Source organism: Ixodes scapularis, unplaced genomic scaffold (assembly GCF_016920785.2).
Source record: "Ixodes scapularis isolate PalLabHiFi unplaced genomic scaffold, ASM1692078v2 PGA_scaffold9__187_contigs__length_104089568, whole genome shotgun sequence".
NCBI lineage: Eukaryota > Metazoa > Arthropoda > Arachnida > Ixodida > Ixodidae > Ixodes > Ixodes scapularis.
Window position 1 is genome coordinate 25,351,144 of NW_024609884.1, and position 22,863 is coordinate 25,374,006.

The 22,863-nt window shown below is 43.7% G+C and overlaps 1 protein-coding gene across 7 annotated transcripts in view; it reads left to right on the top strand.

Annotated features, from left to right (window-relative positions):
• Window positions 1–920: 920 nt before the first annotated feature.
• Window positions 921–22,863, top strand: part of LOC8043949 (eukaryotic translation initiation factor 4E-binding protein Mextli) — a 40,060-nt gene continuing 18,117 nt past the window's right edge. For 2 of the 7 annotated variants that reach the window (XM_029978599.4, XM_029978600.4), the window contains exons 1-11: window positions 945–1,026; window positions 1,984–2,125; window positions 2,242–2,382; window positions 7,575–7,741; window positions 8,366–8,535; window positions 8,665–8,726; window positions 9,028–9,099; window positions 15,794–15,854; window positions 15,988–16,042; window positions 16,110–16,301; window positions 16,389–16,445. In XM_029978599.4, coding sequence (XP_029834459.2) covers window positions 1,990–2,125; window positions 2,242–2,382; window positions 7,575–7,741; window positions 8,366–8,535; window positions 8,665–8,726; window positions 9,028–9,099; window positions 15,794–15,854; window positions 15,988–16,042; window positions 16,110–16,301; window positions 16,389–16,445 — 1,113 coding nt within the window. In that variant the 5' untranslated portion in view covers window positions 945–1,026; window positions 1,984–1,989. Of the gene's footprint in view, window positions 1,027–1,983; window positions 2,126–2,241; window positions 2,383–7,574; window positions 7,742–8,365; window positions 8,536–8,664; window positions 8,727–9,027; window positions 9,100–15,793; window positions 15,855–15,987; window positions 16,043–16,109; window positions 16,302–16,388; window positions 16,446–22,863 lie in introns of all 7 variants that reach the window. The other 5 variants (XM_040500369.1, XM_040500371.2, XM_040208634.3 and 2 more) reach the window with 5 other exon arrangements.

Genomic DNA, 22,863 nt, shown 5'->3' on the forward strand with positions numbered 1-22,863 from the left:
ACCATCTCAGCTACGGACCACGCTTTTGCAGTCCGAGCGACGTCACGACTGAAAATAGCGAGCAGAATCTCATCGTGGGAGTCAGGCTTTAGCGCCCATTTTGCGGCGTCCACGTGAAATGAATCGCCGCACGTCACATTATTCACGCAAAGTTTTGCCTCGATAGTTTTGCTGAAGCCGCTAAAGTAGTCGGACATTATTAGGAGGACGTAGAATCAACAATTCCAACGCGAAAAAGTGCACAGGGACTCCCACCGACGCCGACAACAACGCAATTCAATGGTTTGTTTAAGGGCGACGGCGGGCTTCTTGCCCACCATCCACCGCGCATGCGCGGCGCCGGTGGCGTCCGCTAGGGGCGCTCCGGTTTGTTTGTAAACATGAGTTGGTTGAATGATCAGCGTCGAAGGTCCGACACGTAGAACATTCGGACCTCGAACAAGCAACAGGATTCTCGAATGTACCAGAACTAGATTACAGGAGTAAACAAAAGATGCGTCGCTCCGAGGAATCAAACCCTGACTTTTCGCGTGGGAGGCAGGCATAATAACCGTTGGACCACGCGCGCGCTGCCTACTTGGCCAGCTGCGCGCGCGGCAATATTACGGAGCCCACAAAGTGTCATCTATGTTATAAGGTATATGGCGCGAATGTAAATCAAACCTTACCCGATGACAAGAGAAGCAAATCTGGAAAATCGAAATAGGGATATTGGTTTTTAGAAACCGTTGGTTCAAAACTGCCGCCAAAACTTGCGCTCTTCCGGCAACAATGCAAAAACAAAAATAGGTTCCTTGCATCGTATAAATTATTTTTGAAATGATAAGATGTAAAAAAAATCATATATTTAAAACTTTTTCATTTAAGAATGCATTTAGTTAGTACGCATACATTTTGTTTTTGTTTATTACTGATGGGTAGTAACTGCGGGGCATCGACGACGCAGCCTCCATTACAGATCTTCAGCCAAGAGGTGTTCGTGGTCAAGGTTTGCCTGACTTTTTCGTTGCGTTGTCGGACTATTTCGTAAGGACTGTTTCACTGCTTGCGCGTTTTCCAAGTCATGTCTCCCTGCGAAATTGTTTTTCTATTTAGCACCGCGTAGCGGTTCATGAGGCTAACTGTGCGTGGTGTGACCAACGGTAACGTGACAGTGAGGGACGTCAGAGCATCACGCGTTTGAAAAAACAAAACAAAAATTCAGAGAACACAATTGATTTTATTCGAGCATAGTGGATATGAGAAAGCAGAACGAAGTGCATTAGTATATTATTGTTTTGTACGCATTTTTGGCTTAATAGGTTTCTCGTTTGCATGTCGAGGGAAAACAAAGTGCTTAGAATGCCACGCGCTGTGACAGGAGTAGGTCGCGTGGGCTTCATATACTCCCAACCAGATATTGAGGTGCTCGGGAAGGCACGACTGCAAAACATTTCCACTCAACCGTGATTTGGGTCTCGGCCAGTGTTGGCATGCATTACGACGATTGTGCGTCAACTTCACTGTGCGCTCCTGCATGTTGGCATTGCGTGTCGTCTAACTGAACCATTACCATGAAATCGACGCCACTTTCTAAGGATTCACGATACAAAGAAAACAGAGCTGGCGAAATTTATCACATTTTGTTTGCGCCGTTTCATGTACGATTATCTCCCGACAGTAAGCCTAATAAACCAACCGTTGTGTAAAAAGAAGAAAAAAAAAAAAAAACTTTCTGCAACGCGTCTGACCTCATTTAAGTAGAATCTGGCCCTCCGCGTCTATTTTCGTTCAGCTGACTCCTGGTTAAGTGATTGAATGCTGTAGCGGAATATCATTCTTAAATACTATTGTCATTCTATACAATTCTATACTATTATCTATACTATTGTCATTGTCATTCTATACAGTACTATTGCCATTCGATACAAGGGTGTGTGTAGAAGTGTGATGGTGAGGTCCCCTCCATCCTAAGCACTGCTTATCTGTTATCGACTGCTGTAGGTCACCATGTCTGGCAAGTCGATGAAAGGCATTCGTAAACTGGAACGACCTCGTCCGCTTCACCTAAATTCAGATCAGGAGAAAGGTTCAACAGGCACACTCAGCCCTACTGACAATGCACCACTACGGAACGATACAACTGGTAAGCTGGACGTTCTTGAGAAAGTTGAAGTACCTCGACATTTGCCCCAAGGTCTGCATAATTTCATTTAATCTGGAAAGTAATATGTCATTGAGTACTCCCAAATTGACTTGCAGACGAGGAGGTACTGAACGAGCTGGAAGCACTTCACATATCTGTGAACAATGGCAACCTGGACAAGACTACTTTGTCCCAGATTGTTCATGTCTGCAATCTCCTCAAGTCAAGGGGAGCCCTTATCGAATCGTCATTCAAAGGTAGTTACTAGTTATTGAAATGTTCTTAACAAGCTATAAAATTCTAGCCGTGCTTTTCTCGCTTGGGAGTAGCAACTTTTGTGTGCCTCATGGTGCTTTCAAACTCAAACCTGATGAGTCAACCCTGAATTGTGTGCACTGTCAAACGGAATGAAACGCGGATTGCATGGCCTTCAATACATTCTGTGCCTATCTGAAGGCCATAAAACGACGGTGTGGAGAGAGGTGCGAGGAAGAGTCGCCTCTGTGGCTCTGAGGCGAGAGCGTTGGCCTACGGATCCCCATGTGGCGGGTTCGAATCCCGGCCGAGGTGCCCGCAATCTGACGGAGGCTTATTGCGGAGAAGGCGCCGTGTAACCGAGCTTTCGGTTGCACGTCAAAAGGTCCCGAGGTGGTCCAAATTAATCCTCAGTCCTCTGCTGGGGCGTGCCAGATGCCCGTCGTTGGTTTGGCATGTAAAACCCCCAAATTTGACTTTAAAGGTGGGAGGAAGGGAAGGGGCTGCGAGGGTGTGCACATCACTGAAAGTGCCCCCTCTCCACTCCGCAGTTTTATCAACCTCCAGGGCTGTGCAGCATGTAACCAAGGCCATGTGTTCTGGCATTTGTGTTTCATTTCGTTTGGGCAGTACAGTGAGTCCTAACTCCGTTTCATCCTGTGATGAACCAGGGCCCGAAGGTTGGCGGGCTGAGTACTATTTCTGAAAAGCTTGTATCCGCATTGCAAAAAAGTGTGAGAGAAATTCTAATACACAGAGTACGAAGAACACTAATCTTATGCATATGGTTTTCTGTTGTGATAGTGTGCAATTTTATATTGAAGTGAATTTACAGTGCGCTGCAATATGAAAGACCCACTGGGAGCGCGTGGCCGAGGCGATGGCTGGCGGGGGCGCTGCGAGCTCTCCGGACAATTCCGTTCCGCTTCGATGGGAAGACGCTCACTCGGGGCTCAGCTAAAGCGCAACGCGCTTATCAGTTTGTGCTCAGCCCCAAGTGAGTGTCCTCCCCTCGAAGCAGAATGGAATTGCCTGGAGCGCTCGCAGCGCCCTCGCCAGCCACCGCCTCGGCCACGTGCTCCCAGTGGGTCTTTCATATTGCAGCGCGCTGTACATGGTATTTAGTTTCATAAACATTTATGCCATATTTCATAAACATGTCAACTGTTCGGAGAAGTTAGAGGGCATGCTGGCAACGCTGACATAAAGTTGTTTTGCCTTAGCCATAGCAATCCAATCCAATCTCCCTTACGCACTGGACTGTACATATGCTCCCATGTCGAACACCGATCCGACTCGTCTTCATTTCTTAATGGCCACTGTTTCTGATCCTGGGTTCTCTTTGCCACATCGCATCTAAACGGTCTTTAATCCCTTCAGTTGTCCTCAGGTAGCGAGCAGACGGAGCCACCGCGAGGGCTCAATAAGCAGACGAAAAACTCGCCTCACATGACACGTCTTGGCGCACTGATGCAAACGACGGTGCAAAAATATTGCATGGTTTCTAAGAGGCTCGTGATTGTACCCAGCGGCCTGTAACATTGGGCTTCAGTCCATCGTGGGATGAGACGGAGTATAGTGACAATCTACACCTTATTTGCTATCCTACCTTCTGAGCTTGTTACATGTTGTAGTCTAGCTGTTTCACAATCTTGATCTCTCTAGGCATAAACATTCAATAATGTGACATCTTGAGAAATATGAGAATGGGTGCAAAGTTGAGAAGTGTCCATGATTGGTTACTGAATATGAAATGCATGTCTCGGTGGTCTTGGTCACAAAGATCGAGCCATATATATGTTCGAGCCATATACATGTCGGACCCTGCTATAAATCAGGTACAGCTAAACAGGAACTCATAATTATTTTGTGTTCCTGTTTCGTGTACCAATGTTTTTTTGTTTTTTTTAATGCCGTATGTAGTTATTCGTTCATAGTGCTGTGTAATCCTCATGGGTTGTTTGTTTGCTTTTTTCATAATTCTTGGATAAAAGATAGAGTGAACTGTGTAGTTTGGGTGTTGCACTTGTTGCTGCTATTATGCTATTTTTTTTTTTTTCATTGCAGATATTTGTTTTTGTGTGGCTTCTTGTGTACCCAGTTTGTCCTGAACTTTCTTTTTTTTTTTTTTTATTCTTTAACCTCGGTTCTATAATGTCTAAGTATTAGGAAATTACTCTTAAGTTTCAAACTACTGGGGGACAACTTTTCTTGGCAATGCAATCAGATACTGGCATCTGTGCCCTCTTCCACTTTGAGCACTGATTACCGTAAAATACCGAGCAAGTGCCCACTCAAAATTTGAAGATAATCGCGAAGAGATAGGGAATGGGCGCATGTGCGGTTGTTAATTTTACATGCATATGTATGGTGCATGTTTTTCCAGATGTTTCAAATTTTGGGGGTGGGCACTTAGTGAGGAATGGTCATATGCAAGGTGTTCTACAGTAAAGCTGTGCGTGCACTTTCCTTCTCTCCTTGGAAATGCCCCAAAAAGTTGAACCGAAACCGCCAATGCTATCTGTAATGTTGGCGTGACGAAGGTTTCGTGAATTTTATTGTCCTTTTGAACCTCTGTAAAGGACAACTTGCTGACATTTCGCCATATCTTACTTCAGTGTTCATGTATTGTACAAAGTGGTAGTAGCATCATCTCCTGACCCAGTTTAATGCAACACATAAAATTTATTGTTCTAAACCGTGTTTTACACAATTATTTATTAATAAAAATTTTATAGCAGTCCATTCAGGTAGTGATATATCTGGATGTAAATAATATAGAAAAAACTTCATATTTTTGTCAAAAAGTGCAAAGAAAATAAGCAGTTGCTTGTTATTTTATTCTGAATGGATGGAAGATCATGTTGACATGTACCTTTTTCAGCTGGTTTGCTTTTCAAGAGAAGCTGCCTGAACAGATTGAGTTTGGTTACCCGGGGATTTGATTATCTGCAGTGTACTATATTTTGTCAACATTTGAAGGGACACTGATAATATATTTCTGCTTGCCGAAATTTTTACTGCAACAACAATTTACAGGGTCCCATCTACCCACAAAAGAGTTACGGCTCTAAATCTGGCTTTATTCCGAGTAAAAATAGCTGGTCAAGTATCCGGTGTTCAAGTCCGCTCTGTCCCTTTTTTTTGGTCATGTGCAGTGATAAAACAATGGGCAAAATATTTTCCAGGTTGTAGGCCATCTAAGTTTGATAATTTCCTGCAAACGCCACAAACTGTTAACACAAGGCCCTTGTGCTGGCCCTTTAATTTCAGTTTGACTTCATTTTTCTCAAAACATATTTTACGCTGCAGCTGAACGAAAAGTTTTAGTAGTGTCTATTCTACGTTTCATGATAACTTGGCGAACTGTGGAGGCTGCGGCCCTTGCGATCCAATAGGAGCGCCAGAGCAAGTCACGTGATAACACACCATGGTCAAGGCCACGGGGGCCTCATTACCGCCACAGCAACAGCGCCGTCCGCGACAAAAAGTAGTTCTAGGCTTCTTTTTCTTTTAACGGCAATTGAACACGCACTATTCCACCTTTAACGAGAAGATATAATGAATAAGAAGTAAATAATCACAAATTTATGAGTTTCCATAACATTTACAGAAAAAAAGTGACGTCACATCCGTATCCGCTGCCGATTTTTTTTTTTCTCCTTGTAGCGCCGTGGCCGTTGGCGATCGCAGCCGTGTAATTGGCTGTTAACGCTCAAAAATCGCACTGTGGCCTGGTATTAGCACCTGCCACAGATATTTGGCTGAATTGAGCGTATGGTTGTCTCATGAACTGTTCCTGAAGTGCTCGCTATTCTAGCGGACGAAAATGTTGCCGTGGTGGACGTTCATCCGAAGTTGGTTGGTTTCGGAGCAGACGACTCTTGTCTAACAGACAACAGCCGGTTCCTCCGGGCCTCACGCCTCTCATTTGGTGTAAAGTCACTGGCCTTTAATTTTGCGTAGTGACACAAATGTTCCCGGGACGTTGGGTCACGTGCCTCGCTCAGACGCTCTTATTGGGCCGCGGGGCCCTAGCCTCCACAGTTTAGTGTTTGACGCAAATAAAGAACTTTTGAGGGGGGGGGGGCGGGAGGGATGGAAGGGAAGGTTTCCAGGGTGTCTAGCGACCGGGAAAACCAGGAATTGTTTGGGAAATTTTAATTACTCGGAAAGATCGGGCAATTGTCAGGGATAGTTAAAAGGCGAGTTCTGTCGGGGAAAATGAGCCGGAAACGCCATAGAGTGCCTTGAGCAAAGACTTGAGGACTTGGGGGCAGAAAAATAGGCAATAAATTCTGCTTAGAGTGGTGCGCCGGCTCTGCTCACCTGATGTTGAGTGTGCTACCCGCTGCAAAGAGAACAGCCGACAAATCCAGTCCTAGCCTTGGATTGGATTGAGGGCGCGACACTGGGCTAGATCTTGTTAGAGGTACTAGATTTAGTAACATATAGGGAAGCCGCAGACTCCAATCCAAGCCTTAAGCCAAATGTATCCGAAAGTGTGATCTGGCGGCCATGCTGCCATTCGGTTATGAACGTGTGTGGTTGAGACTCCCATCTGAGTGAGCCTACAGCACTATACATTCCTTTCCAAACACCTTCTCTCTCTCTCTCTCTCTCTCTGCGTCGTGTTTTCATTGTGTTTCCGGAAGTAGCCTCTTCCCTGGCGATGTCTATGTCAAGAAAGTGCTCGTTTATTCCGAACTGGACAAACCCGAATATTTTGGAATATACAAATTGGATTAAGCCCGTGCAAGATGATCCTCACAATGCTCAACTCCTTGTGTTGTAATGGTCTTGTATATTTAACTGCCTCTACAGTGGTCAGGAAATTTCACCTGAAATTGTCAGGGAAAACCTGGAAAAGTCCGGGAATTTTAATAGAATAATTTGCTAGACACCCGGGTTTCAATGCCACTTTAAGGTTTTTTAACATTTATTTATTAGTTAGAATGCTGTTCTGAATTGAATATAACACTACCATAAAATACCAGGGCAGCGTCCACCCTGCTTTCACCGATTACTTGGTTAAATGGGTGCTTGTCCGGTCAAATCGGGCACATTCCGTATAATTTGCAGAATTCCCAAATTTGGGAAATGTTAATAGTGGGTGCTTCTACGGTATTTTACAGTAAACATGCTCTTAAAATCCTGGAAATGCAAGTCAGTATATTGAGTGGCTCTATTCCAGAACAACTGGACTGTTATTTTGTCACCCTGCGCAATGCCTCTCGGGATGAGAGGCTTGATGTGATTGATCGTCTGAGGCTGCTGGAAGTAATTGAGCTACGTGCAATGGGCTGGAAGTCCAACGAGAATCTCGAAGAATACTACAAGCGCAAGTACATAGAACATGAGGTGAATCTCTTCAGGAAACCGTGATTGTTTGGCAATGTCTTCTGATGCTGTTTACATAGTTTGGAGGATTATTTTGCATTCAGTACCTTATGAGGGAACTGTATCCTTGCTGTAACAACACATTTTTATTACTGCATTGTCTTAGTAGAGTTAACAACTCTTCTGTATCAACAGTGTTTGATTTATTGGTGTATCTAGAAAGGAATGTGTATAAGTGAAAGAAACTTGGGTCAATTGTGGCAGTCTTGTCACTTACTGGATTAGATGGTCGAGCAGTAATTTTGAGGGGTCTTGATGTCTGCATTATCCCGCTGCTCTTCGTAGCATTGCTTGAATTTCACGTCCGCACACATGGTGAGGACTCTGCAAAATGCTGTGGGCTCGAGGTGGGTCGATATGTATGTTGTTCTTATCCTGTCAACGACTAACAATTTGTTTAGGTTACGGCAGCTAGTGTGAGTACAGGGCTGTGGGCCGATGTAGCTTGGTGCAGGCGGGAAGTGCTTTAAGATGACCTCTTGTTATGCTTTTGATCTGTTTTGTTTTCCAGCAGTGCTGAAAGTATAGGTGCATGAAATGGGCCCATTTCATCTGTGAATGGATACTTTTCTTCCTTCAATGCAGATTTCCCAGAGTTACGACTTTACACCACTCGCAAACTCGTCGTCGACTCAGCTGGCCTATGCAACTCAGCCTTCGCAGCAGGCGTCCCTTCCTGCCTCGGCATCACCGCCGCTTTCTCTCCAGCCCACCGAAGTGCTCAAAAGTTCGGGGAAGTTTGGAAAACCCGCCAAGTAAGTGTAAGCAAACCGAAGTAGGCCAAGGACTGGAGACAAAGTTGTTATTCCGATTTCCGACGAGCGCATAACTGTGCAAGACGGGAGTAAAATTAACTTGGCACATGCTTTTGTTTTTTCTTTCAGAATTCCCGGTCGCAACTTTCTGAAAGACGAAATTGTCATTAGAAACTCTGACTCTGGAAAAGGTGGGAGTGACTTGGTTTCAAGTTTTTATTTTTTTCTCTTTCTGTCGAATTGTGGCCAGACCTTTTTAAGAAGCCTTATTAGCTATGAAAAGTTGTAAAATAGGAGGGACCCAACAGTGTGTAGAACATTGAAGCAATTGAAGTGAACTGCTCGATTACTTGCCATGCGTGCTTAATTAAGAATGATAGGGCATTTGAGCAAAGGGTGGCCTAGCTGCCTATTGTGACATTGTATTGTGGTGTGACCCTCCTCCTCCTGTTGTCGTCTGTTTTGCCTGCCCCGAAACTGTTGCTGGAAAAGTGATGGGCATCAAAGGGCGTCGCGTTCACATGATTGAGGAGCTGAGTGACACGGTGATCTCCTTCCAGCGAGGTGATGTACCGCACGAGGCGTAGCCAGCGTTGCCTACTGACTCACTTATTCCACCCGCGCTTTTGCTCCCACTGCAGGCATGCTGCCGTAATGCTAGCTGTAGTGCACTCCCTAGACCCTTCTCCTTCTTCTTTGCCCAGTGCCAACCCACTTCTCGGTCGTTGCTTCGTTTTGGGCTAGGATAAATTGCTGCCAAAGCTGGATCACCGTTGGGACCATGGAGGTAGGAAGCTTCTGGGGGCTACATGACTCCACCAGAGGTGAAGCCAGAAGCGTGAAGGTACACGCCCCCAACGAAGACCAAAACCAAGAGATGCTATTGGACGAAAAGAAGAGCTGTTGAGTCGGCTCTCTTTTTCGTCCAGTAGCGTTTCTTGGTTTTGGTCGTCGTTGGGGGGCGCGTCCCTCCATGCTTCTGGCTTCACCTCTGGTGGAATCATGTAGCCTCCTGTAGCTTCCTACTTCATGGTTAGGATTGCGGCTGCTAATGGAAATGGAGTTTCCCAATAGTTCGCTAAGGCGCCTCACGGTGGTTCGTTGAAATTACATTCTTTGTTCTTTTTGCCTTTTCCTGAAGGCCCTCTAGAGTCTTATTCTTGCCTTTGGTGGTTTTCTGGGTGGTGTTGAGTTGTCTAAAAAGCACTTAAGATTTTTTTTTTTTTTTTTAAGATAGGTGTTAGTTGCTTGGCAGGTTGGCAGGCAAAATCATTTTAAAGCCATTCTTTGGTGTTTGCGTAGCTTCCTAAAGTTCGAGATATTATTAAGTTCCCCATTTTACTTGCAAAGCCCATCAAAGTTGGTTGGCATTGGGTGATGGAAAAAAGCATTTTTCTAGTAACGCATGAGAGCAGCATTCATGTACTACTTTCATTCTTCAGGATGTGGGTGTGTTTGCTCTGCCATAACTCTTTGGTTGTTTTTTGTCATTTCAAAGATATTGGTTTGGTTCTTGTTGCCATGTTCCTTTGCATTTTGGGTAGCATGATCAATGAGTAAATTGTTTTCTTACTGTTGTGATGGAAGAGTATATCCATATAAAATATTAGGATAATCAACATCTGTTCTAGTGTAATATTATTCAGATTCATCAGAGAATCTTAATAAAATTTCATATTCTCTGTTTATTCAGTCATTGCTTCTGGATAACTCAGATTCTTTTGAGTATCTGAAAAACTGCAGTATCTTGAAAGGTGTTCTCGGGTAGTTAACCTATCACAGACAAAAGACCATGCTTGTTAATTTTAAACCTTGTAACTATTGTTTTTGCTGTTTTCTTTTATTTTGCAAGCTTTATGAAGACGAAGCTTACAGAAAAAAGTACACAACATAAAAGCCCTTGCAAAACATGCAGTAGGTAAAGCTTTGAAGTACCAACAACTAGAAGGTGAAGCTACAGAAAAAAAAGACTACACAACAAAAGATCCCTTTCAAAACATGCAGAGGTAAATCTTTGAAGTACCAACAACCGACAATTGCAATGCAGTGTAAGAAAAGGTTGGTGTAGAATTCCACCAGTGGTATGTTTGGCAGTAGTTCTGCCTTGTTTAGACTTGATTTAAGGCTTCCTTTTTTCATCTTCAGCCTTGCAACTATTGTGAATCTCGTTCTAAACTGCTTGCACCTGCTATGCAGCTATGAGCACCTTGAGTAGCTTTTGTGTTCTTATTTATCTTGGCTTGGTTTGTTGTGGAATGGAGCAGTAGTTTTTTTAATCTGTTTGCATAGTGAAGTAGATACTTGCAGACATGTCTTTAGTTGGACTTTAGAACTGTTTCATGAACACCATTGTGCCTTGCACATCAGAGCCATCTTGTCTTTAAAGCTTTGTTATCAAATCAACCGACTTTTCTCGTTTTGCGAACATGAATTTTTGGTTTTTGAGGGTTGCCTGTTGGTTTGAAGTATTGTGTAAGAGTTGCCAGCTTCATCTTACCATCTGCCTATTGTGTCAAGTTCCTTTGTGCTGTGAATTTACCTGTCATAGTGGCTGCATGATTCTAGAATGCTATTGCTATTCTTTGTTATTGAAAATATATCTTGAAAGTTGAGGCATATTGAAAATAATGTAGGACAACTTTCAATCCCAATTTTTGGTGGCTCAGCCATGGAGCAATATTTGTGACCCCCTAAAACATTATTGTTTTTTTTATCTTGAACTATATTTCTAACAAAAAAAGGCTCGAGGTACACCTAAGCACTTCTTATCAGTTGTGAATGCGAAAGCATGAGTTGGGTTCTTGCGAGCGGGCGTGCCACGCTAACATGGACGTGCAGTCGCCCCAGAGTATGCCCAGCGGGCTCTGGTTTGGGGGCCCGGCTGGCCCGGCCAGCCAACAGCTTCCTTTTCCCGGCACGCTCTGGCGCGGGCACGTAGTGCCATGGGGTGGCTCTCCTTGAAACTGACGTGTGACGGCCCTGGCCATCAGATTTCGGCTTCATTTAGCTGTTGTTTTGCATGTCTTTTTGTGCGGCTTCAAAGCTGGGATGCCTCAGATTGCGACTTCACTTCGCTCCATTGGGAGAGGGTAATTTAGTTGCCGTTTGGTGCGGCTGGTGACGTTGGCTCGCTCCATGGGATGGTCAATGCTTTTGCATTAAAAATGCTCATTTTATTTGAGTTGTGTAGACTGGCAGCCGTAGGATGCATTTACATAAATTCGGGGCTTGCGAAAATCAATATTATACAGTGGATAACATAGAGGGTTCTGTGAGTTGGAATGATATTTTCTACTTTGGGGCTCAGTCATACTATAGCCACTGTTTATACGGTCAAACAATAGTTTCAGTGGACCTCACGCTGTGGATTGCGGGCCTAGACTCCATTTCACGATAACTTGGGGAACTGTGGAGGTTGCGGCCCCTGCGACCCAATAAGAGCGCCGGAGCAAGGCACGTGACAACACTCCATGGTCGAGGCCATAGGGGCCTCCCTACCCCCACAGCAACAGCGCCATCCGCAACGAAAAGTAGTTCTAGGCTTCTTTTTGTTTTAATGGCAATTGAACTCGCGCTTCCATCTTAACGAGAAGATATGAAGAATAAATAATCACAAATTTATGAGTTTCAATTATATTTAAACCAAAGAAGTGATGTCACAACCATATCAGCTCCTGAACTGTTCCTGAAGTGCTCGCTATTCTAGCGGATGGATACGTTGCTGCAGTGGACGTCCATCCGAAATTGGTTGGTTTCGGAGCAGACGACCCTTGGCTAGCAGGCGACGGCCGGTTCCTCCGGGCCTCGCACCTCGCATTTGGCGTGGTTACACAAATGCTACCATGACGTCGGGTCATGTGCCTTGCTTCGACGCTCTTATTGGGTCACGGGGCCCTAGCCTCCACAGTTTTCCAAGTTATTGTGAAAAGGAGTATGGTGGGTGCGTGCTTAATCCATGCTTCGAAGTGATGGTACAAGCTCCTGCTAGCAATGTAAAGCCCTAGCATATGGTTTACTAAGTACTTTATTAGAAGGTTGCATGTTCATATCTCGTCTGCGTCACCAATTGTAGGAAGGTATGTTTATTCGCTTTTAATAGTATATACAAATTTACAACTATTTACATGAGAAAGTTCATTGATGTAGATGAGCAGAGCTTTGACTAACCATACCGTTGGTGTTCTGTCTCGTGATGCCTGGTTGATATGACCAACTGAGCACGGGTCTGTGGCCCGTGGTTTTCTTTGGCCTCCTTTTGTCCAGATAAAAGCCAGTCACTACAAGTCTAATACTGCCCGTAGTTGTTGAGGAGATGGACACAGAGGTGCAGGTGGTGACAAATGTTTTGTTCCTGACAGGTCTTTCTTCAGTCTGTTTAAAAGCTGGCTAACTTTTTTTTTTTTTGCAGGGTAAAAATGTTTGCAAAGAAGTTTTGGAAAAGATGCTTGTGGAATGAAAAATGTCTACAAAATAAATATCTCACTTAATGGTCTGATATAAGAAAATTTTAAACTCGCTAAGCCTTCTTACAAAATTCAATTCGAAGAATCATGCAGTTACTTTGGCATAATCAGTTTTGGGGCATGTGGTTTGTAGGAAGCCAACTATACCTGATGCCATAATATGTAGAAATATTTGCTTTTGTCATGTTAAACAATCAAGCAAGAAAAAAAAAAACAGTGTGGTGCCAATTAAAAGATCTATATTAAATATCAAGGAATGAAGATGGTAATGTTCCTTTAGAAATGCTCAGGCCCTTCGGTTCAAGGGTATTCAATTTATAAATAAATTAAGATTCCTTACTCGTCAGTCTGGTTGTTCTAAAGCCACCTTGAAGTATAATAAAACTAAAATCAAACTTCGTTATGACCTATGGAATTCAGGGGATGAGAAACTGGTCGGGAAACAAGTGTACAACTGCAACTTGTGTGTAGATTCATACATTTTTGTATGCAGTATTGTTTGACTATATTATTCGTGAGAGCTTTTTTGAATCCAGTTTAGTTCACCAATGTTCATACTATATATAGTGTGGCAAAGACAGACAGCTACAGCAAGCTGCATGCATAGGTCCTCTGCTCAACTCCAAATGTCGCATGCTGCAATAGACTACTTCCAAAAGTCCATGCAACACATGGAGAGGACCTCTTTGGCCACGGAGAGGAGTGGCATGATTCCAATCGTCCTGTTGATGAAGTAGTGCATCTCGGCACTGCATGAAAATAAAGTCTGCGCTCGCTTGCATTGTATCCGTTCATCTTCGTGGGAGTCCCTTTTGAAATGTGGACCTCCAGCGGTTGTAATGACCTGCATAGATTTAGTAAGGAGTAGGAGTGTGACCGGCCGTGTCCCAAACCTTCCTGGCGGCCTGGCTAGTGCAGCGTGATCCTCCTAGGTTACGGATCATTTAAGAAGCCTAGGATATTGAGACAATGAAATGGGATGATCGACGCAGTGCACTTCTTCCTGTGTTCACCTGCGCACAAGCTCTCGTACGTCGGGAACCCCAAAAAACGTGCCCCAGCATTCTATTCATATTGTTAGGCAACACCTACAGTATTATAAATTTAAGGAAAGGCGCATATTTGAAAATGCGTGCGCTGTATTTGGTCGTGACGGGATGTCGTGAATCGAGATTGGCAAATCGAAACTCTGATCAATGGATTCCCAAGATGCTTTGCACGGCACTACACCGCTAGGACCGCTTCGATTTTCCAAGAGGTCTATTTCATTAGCGTTTTTCGGATTTATACCTGTGTGCTTTTTGTATGTTTTTATATTTTTCTTTGGGTAGGGAGGTGGAGACATATGGGCAAAGATTAGCTGAAGCCCTATGAGCCAGTTGTTGCTGTGTGGTTCTGAATTGGAAAGTTTGCTTCTTTAAACTGTCCGAATGGGGTCCTGAAGGTCAAAATAAGGGGCCAATTGAAGCATTGAAACTTGTAAATGATCCTCTTGGCGAGCAACCCAAAATAAGAAAGTAGCCAAATTTGTCAGTTTCATTCTTTTCACAATTTTTGCCCGATAGTACTATGGTTTTGCTGGCAACATGGGCATTGTAAGGTTCTTGGAGTCTTCATTCTGTGCTGGTTCTGTGGGCTCTACTCTGCTCTTCAATGCTCTTTGGGTTCCATGGAGAATACCTTCATGGAAGATAACCATGGAGGTATTCTCCCGTGGTTCTGGGAGACTATGGCCACTGACCAAGCTGTAGATCAAGGCCGGCTAGATCTGCTGGCTAGGCGCTTGACCATTGAGGATTGCAATCTCGCTTTGTGCAGGTTTCCAAAATTTAGACATAGGCAGGATTCCCAAGAGATGGGCAGTGAATTCTGTAGGCACCACAAAACTGGCATGCTAGGAGACTGGATGTAATGTACATTCGACTTGCAAGTGGTCGATACTTCTGAGCCTCAAGAATGGTTGACCACATGACACCCATGGAAGAGTTGTGACGGGGGCTATGTATGGCCTTGCTTTATCCCAGAATATCTTGTTTATGAAGCTAGGCTAAAATGGACACTGCGGCCATGCGAAAGACCCCTCTGAGTTCATGACTAGGGGTGGCAGTGTGCACACTTTTGGCAATTTGATGTAATTCCGAGGAAAGGGAAACGGTAATCATACTGAGGTAAATTTACTTGCTTTTGTCACGCACGCCGCTTCTCAAAACTTCACATGGTAGTTTGAAGCGTGGACGGTGGTCTATTGTATGAGTATGTGTAGCAGATTGTCACAAGTATCAACCTGTTTCCATTTTAATGTTGACTGAAAGCTAATAACACACTGGTTTGCTTGAATGACCTATCTAATTGCAAACTCTTAGTCCTATGGTGTACGGAACAATTGCGGGACGAAGGTGCTACGACGCCATAAAAAAATACTATATTTGGTGTGGTTAGTTGTTGCAACCAGTGTAATTGGGGTTCCTTTTCTTGCGTACATTAACATTAACATTGTACATTAAATTTGGGGATTATAGTGATTTTGCTCAGGAAAGCTCTGTAACGTTTGTGTTGCCTGCTGGTGTTGCATGGTCTTGGCCACTAAATTTGCTAGCAGTTTTGTTTTTGATTTTGCAATGCTTTAATCTTGCGTTGAATGTCGACCACAGTTGAAGTTTATTATTTTTTATATTGGTTTTTGCACTTTGGTGTCATGTTGATGGCTTGCATATTTTGTGGACCACACCTTGAGAAGATGTTTAGAGATGGCACTTTGTGCATTGTGCATCTGACTTGCCATTTGCAACTTTCAGTCAATCCTGGTGTGAGGGACAGGCTTGTGCAAATCACTGGAGCCAACGAAGACAATATTTTGTGAGTTTCAGTTCTTTTAACATTCCCTGCCTCTTTCATGTATCTGGACAGAGTGTAGTGATGGGACAGTAATGTGCATTCCAGTTGTTCAAAAGTATATCCTGTGCTTTTCACTCAACTCGTCTTCTTTTAGGAGGGCCAAAGATCTGATTGAAGATACCATCCGCAGAAATGCCTCTCCCATCAGGGTTAGTTGACTCGCATTCACAAGTGCTGCTCTGACATAGGCTGAGAACGTTACGTTTCCATTGGCAGGATGTGGGTGATGAGGGCTCTCCAAACTATGGGATGGTGGTCGCAAAGGAAAACCAGACCAGCTCTGGACCAAAGCCCTCCCTCGTCCATAGCTATAGTATGGGCGACGCCAGCATGGGGGAATACACGAGGGATGTGAGCGTCGGGAGGGACACAATTCGAATCAATGGCCACAAAGAAATCCTAGTCAAGGTACTTGCACATTTCATTTCTGGTCTCTTTGTTTCTGAATGGATTGGAAGTGCTTAGTTGGTTCTCTGCTTTGTTTCCCCTTTTCAGACTGCTAAACTGGTCCTGGAAAAGTACTTTGGTGGGCAATGTGACTATGCAAACAAGGTACATCAAACCATCTCGTTGCTTTCTAGTGGTGCTTGTGATGTTTTAACAAGTGAGTGATGTATTAAGCTTGTTTATCAAATGAGTGGTGTGCTAAGCTTGCTCCCCAGCCCAAATGTTGCGTCAAAACTGGGCGAAGAAGCATATTTTTCTTTTTAATCGCTAAATTTATCGGAGTTCTTGTTTACTGTCCACCATGGTTAAAGTGACCAGACGTCCTGATTTAGGCGGGACAGGTCCCACTTTTCTGGCCGTGGTCCTGCTGTCCCGCAAGCGTGCTTGTGGGAGTTTTGTCCCGCTTCGGCTTCCCCGAACCGCGAATAGATAAAAGATGCGGTTAAATGAAATGATCACGCCAGTGAGAGGGTGCTTTCTCTGATCAAGAAACAGGATAGGCTGGGCAGAGAAGTCGCTGTAGGTTAATTTGCGTATACATGGCTTGCATGTGACGTCATTCAAAGAGCGCTTCAATGACCGCCAGAGAAGAGGGGACGAAGGATCAGCATCCTCTTTTGCCTCCCGGATTTGCACCCCTCTTATCAGGATCCTCTTTTGTGCCTCCCGGATTTGCACAGACATCGCTATTCTCCTCCCTGAAGATTATAGAAGATTAACTCTGTTGTATTTTAATATCGGAGCTTAAAGACAGCTGGACGAAAGATCAGCTGTTCCATCCTAGTCTTCATTCACTCTCTTCTTCCTCCACCTCCTTGCGAGCCCTTCTTTCCGACCGAAACCAGACACTACATAATCCCCCCTTTTAAGAAAAGTTCCCTAAGGGGAAAATCTGTCCAGCGGATTTCTGCTCCTCTTGGACCTTCGTAGAGTTAGGCTAAGTAGTTGTTCCGCATCTAGAGCATCTCCCCCGGGCCCTGTGTTGTCCTCATGTGACTGTGATCTGACTGGAACATATGCTTGCGATAACCGCGACGAATTCCAACATCCTCCTCCAGATGTAACAAACGTATTTTGGCCGACTGCTTTTTGAATTCGTTCGGGTTGTCCGAACGCTGTTGTTCCCTTCGCTTGGTGTGTGGGAAGTTTCACGCGCACATAGTCTCCCACGCTTCCTTTAAAGGGTCTTGCTCTGCGTCTCTCGTCAGTGTACTGCTTGCTCCGTCGCTGGTAATCGGCGATGTTTTGACGGAGCTGCTGCTTCTCGATATGAGCCGGTTCCTCGAAATTTGGAAATTCAACGATGTCCATTTTCGTCCGCATTCGACATCCATGAGGCAGTTCAGCCGGGGAGAGTTTCGTCGCCGCATGTGGTGTACTCCGGTAGACGCTTAAGAACTCAGTCAGGCTAGTACGAATGTTGCTTTGTTCTTGTATCGTAGTCTGGACGTACCCTTTTAGAACTCTGTTGAATCTCTCCACCTGTCCGTTTGCCTGTGGGTGGTGGATGGCAGACCGACGGTGAGAAATTCCTCTTGTGTCCAGGAACTCTCGGAATGTGCTAGACCGGAACTGCGGACCATGATCCGAAACAATCACGTCCGGGTATCCTTTCGGCTAAAAATCGTAGTTAGAAAGTTGCAAACAACTTCAGCCGTTACTCGAGTACAAAAAGCGACCTCTGGCCACTTGCTGAAGTAGTCTACCAAAGTAACCACAAATCTAAATTCTGGAGGAAGTCGGTAAAACGGTCCCACAATGTCGATTCCTAGCTGTTTCCATGCAGCTGATGGGAGTGCCACTGGTTGGAGAGGTGGTACTGCTATAACCGCTGTCTTGTCGTTTGTCTGACATGTGTTACAGTCTTTGATGCAAGCTTCTACTTCAATGTCCATCCTGGGCCACCAGAAGCGCTGACGTAGACGCTGCTTCATTCTCACAATACCCGGATGTGACTCGTGTGCTAAGTTAATGAGTCTCCGTGGAATTGAAATATGTGGCACCAGCACTTCTCCCCGTAGTAGTACGCCGTCCATCCAGGAGAGCTCTTCTCGTAGTTTGTAGTATGGAGACAGTGCTGTGTCTTGTTGCTGTTCGAGACACCATGGGTCTTGTTTCGTTTCACTTTTGACCTCTTGTATGTCTATCGAGTGTAGGTTGTGTACCAGGCAAGTGAATTCATCGTCATCTTCGCATGTTTCGGAGTGGTCGGAACCATTCCGTGCAATGCAGACGAGAAAGTGCGTCTGCCGCGACGTTTTCATTCCCCTTCTGATAGTGAATCTCGTAATCCTGTCGACTGCGCCAATTGTTGTATTTTAATATCGGAGCTTAAAGACAGCTGGACGAAAGATCAGTTGTTCCATCCTCGTCTTCATTCACTCTCTTCTTCCTCCACCTCCTTGCGAGCCCTTCTTTCCGACCGAAACCAGACACAACAAACTCGTCACTTAAATTCTTACAAAAGCAGCTTCCCTCTCGTCCTCTTACATGGTGGTCAAAAGTATGCGATGTGACATCAGTGCAAGCCGTGTATGACATGTGAACAGTACTATGTACATAGTATAGACCTTTTCATTTTAGTAGTTGCCTCACCGGCGGATAGAGGGCGCTGACACACTCGGCGCCATTAGGTTGCTTCAATTTGGTTGGTTTCGGTTTGAACGTGCACGCGGTTATGTTGCTGTTTTACGAGGATTTTGCTTAATTTGGTGATAGAATTATTTTCCTTGTAGCACACAACCTATGAAACAGTGACACTGAGCCACTTTGAGGACTACAAGACGTGTTTGAGCCTGAATTGCGGGCTTTTTTACGAACTCCTTTGATGTAGCTAATTATGGTCGGTTGCGAAACGCCCGACTAATGCACAGGGAAGATTACCATCGTCTACGGCCGTACCCGATGACACTAGCTTCCAGAAAATACAACTAATGAAGAGACTAACACGGGAATGTAAAGAAGCATATCGACAGCTTCATTAGCAATGGGCTGCATCGGGCAGAACAGATGAACTCGCAAGTTTACTACTCACTGTTTGGTTTTCGCGGAAACCCAACCTTTAGTGAACTTCGCGGACTAAAAAAGTACCGTGTAATTAAGTAGATAATTTATATAAAAAAGTAGTATCGCCTCGGCCTCTTTTTTTAAGATTCAGTACTCGAGGATATTTTGACAGGCCGAGTAGCAAATTCCTTAAATTATCAGCCCTCCTAAAGTACTTATAAGCAGCATTTCGCGATATTTGCCCTAGAAAATAAATTATTATTATGGAAACATTTGCTTACTCAACATATTATGTATGTGACTGACCCGTCAAATTAAATCTGGCATTTGTCTTCCGTAAAATTGGCCAAATAAAATTAAAGGGCGCAGGAGAAAAACCTCGGAAAGTTTGACTAAATTCTAGCGCTAGGCACCACTTCACGGGCCTGTGTGAACAAACCTTTATTTGTTTGAACAGACTCGCTTTGTAAATTTCGGCGTCGCCAGCCACCAAAATTAAACCTCTATCCACCATCGACAGCCCTGGACTAGGGTGATTGTTATGCAGACGCCTTTTCTCCCGGCGCCAAATGTTGCGGACCCCAGATACTAACAAAAATTAAAACAGCATACGCAAAAAAAAAAAAAAAAAGGCGTCGTCGTTATTGCGCATGCGCCGAACCGCAATTCCGTTTTAATTTCGAAATAGAAACAACGTTATTTTTTTGTTCACGCGATTCTAAAACTCGCTACTGTTAAGTTGTCTGTGGCAGTTACGCGGGAAGTCCCATCGTTTGTGTTAAAATAAATTAAGTAAATTGATCTGGTTATCGAAAGATAATAAATCGCTTAAATGACTGTCGAAATGAAAGCGAGCATTTTATAAATCTCTTAAACTTCATAAATAAACCGACCAACCGAATGTTTATACTGCGAAAAAAGATTGAGACCCTCATACAAATGTAGGTGTGATATTATGAACAAACAAATCGCCTGAAGTTGACGTGCCCATATTTTTAGCCTCAGATAAAATACAAGTTAAACGTTTGTTGTCTATTTCTTCCACGAGTTTCCTCATATAATCAACATAAACTGTTTTCGATATATTATGAATAAAAAGGATACTTTCATTAAATACAGGTAGCCTCCTTGCGCTGACTATTTTTGTCGTTTTCCGAAACTAAATGCACGATATTAATATACGCGCTTCTTATGTTCCGCCACTATTAGTAAACAAACCTCAGTTGTCATAAAGACCTTTGAACCCTCGTGATGTCTTAGTCGTCGAGTAGACGTATTGGACTACAGTTGCCGAAGTAAGTCAAGAAAGCGCGGTGAAACGCGGCAAAAAACACGAGTACAACGCACCCGCCAAGGCGCGGAGGGGGGAGCGGAACAACAAGTTGAAGCAACCTAATGGCTGCCGCGTCACGTGATTCCAAGATGGCAGCGCCCATGCGAGGGAGGATGAAATGGTCTATACAAAAATAAATACATTAATACTAAAGAAATATTCCAACCAAATGTATTAGATGTGCATGCCAAATATTATGAAAATTGCAAGGAAAAGGAATGCTGCAGGTGTACACGAAATAATAAAAAAATGATTTGTTACCGAAATTTAAATTGAATTGAAATTTCCAATATTTTTGTATTTGTACTTTTATCTGATTGAGCATATATGTACTTTGTTACCTTGAATATTGGAATTCATTTATGTTTGCTGAACAGGGACTTGCAACGTTTGTGTTTCCTATTAATAAAAAGTGTAGTCAGTAAGAAGGGGGCTTTATTTCAAACCATACTATTATACTTTTAAATAGTTTTGTTTTCAGTAGACTTGTGGAACTTGCAATTTGGGTTGTTAAATAGACAGAACACTTGTTTCTTGAGGCTCAGTTATACTTCTTTTGTTGGCTATGCCTTCCATTGGAAATTCATAGGATGAACCAACCTGCTAACAGGGCAGTTATCAATAGCTGCCATTCACATAAAATGCACTCTCCTGTTTGCTTTTGATGCTATGGGCTGGGTCATTTATAAGGAAATTGTATGTTTTTTAAATTGTTTGGCAACATCACATGGAGATGCTTTGTCATTGTGCTATTTTTGTATTTATGGAAAAACATGTCTGGCACTTGTATTACTACGTTTGATCTGGCTGACCAACTCCAAGATAAACTTACACTGCTCCAAAACTCTACTTTTATGGCTTCTGAGCTGCTCCAAAGCATAACTTTTACTGCACCAAAGCTGCTCCAAAGTCACACGTTTGCTGCTTCCAGACCTGCTACAAAAGGCCGAAGCTCACTTCCACACCTGTTTGCCTTGTAAAGTGAATTTTTGTGCCTAAGATTTTATGTTCGATTGACATTTTTCCTCAAGTTTAGAGTGTTTTCTTCCTATGTTTGTTGTCCTCAAATATCTTTTTCTGTATGCTTTTGTCTTTGCACCCAAGAATACTGTGATTATTAAGGCACCATGTTTCAAGGTGTGGTTCCCAAAGAGACATACCTTGGATGCAGGGACATAGCCAGAGGGAGGTCTGGGGCTTATGGGTCTAAACCTGTAAAAACTTCCTGGCTATGTGGCTGCTGGATGTGTGGAATGAAAGCCTGCAAATGTTAGCCCAGTGGAGTTTCCTTCAGGGCAATTAGTCCCAATGGAAACTTCCCCTTACTGTTTTTCATAAGCAGTAAGGCTAATGGAAATGAAGCCGCAAGCAAGTACACCTTTTTAATACCGAACACGTCGAACCGGCTTCTCGGAAAGCACATGCAAACAAATTATATGCATAGATATATGGGACACAAGATGGAATACATGTGAAGTTAGGGCTTTCAATTTCTGTTGAATATTGACAGAAGAGGAAGGCGATTCCACAATGGTCAGTTTCAGAACAGAAGTCATTGCTATGTTTCATCCAAGAGGAACTTACTAGACAGGATTCTGGAAGTGCAGCTAAAACTAGTGCTGTAGTTTATGAGAGTACAACACAAAGCAACGAGGAACCCTAGCATTGAAGGCAATGGCCCAAATTGTACACATTTCTTGATGGTGCATGAAGAGGCCAATTGATAGCAACACAGCTGGCATTGGTGATTTCAGCTTTGGAAACATAGTTTCCTAGCATGAATTGTAGGATGTAGCTATGAGAGTGTAATAAAATGTCTGTTGTACATTAGAAAGTTGAGGACTGCCATTTCTGCTTTCTTTCGCAGGCTAAAGTGCTCGCCTTTGCTCTCGTGTTGCAAACTTAAACCAAAGTTCTATTTACAACAACAGGAGGGTTGAAGTGCGTAGGAATTCAGCGCCCCTTTGATAAGCAGTGTATTAACAGACTAACAGTTTTATTTTCATTGGAACAAATCAATATTTGTTCGAAGATGTCTTAGTTCTTATGACAATCTCTAGTACCTGATCATGCCAGTAATATGGTTTTTAAACTTAAATAGAAAAATTTTAGCTTAATATTATGCTGAAAGGCCCCGGGAATAACATAGTACTTGGGATAAATAAACCCAAGCTCTAAGAGATT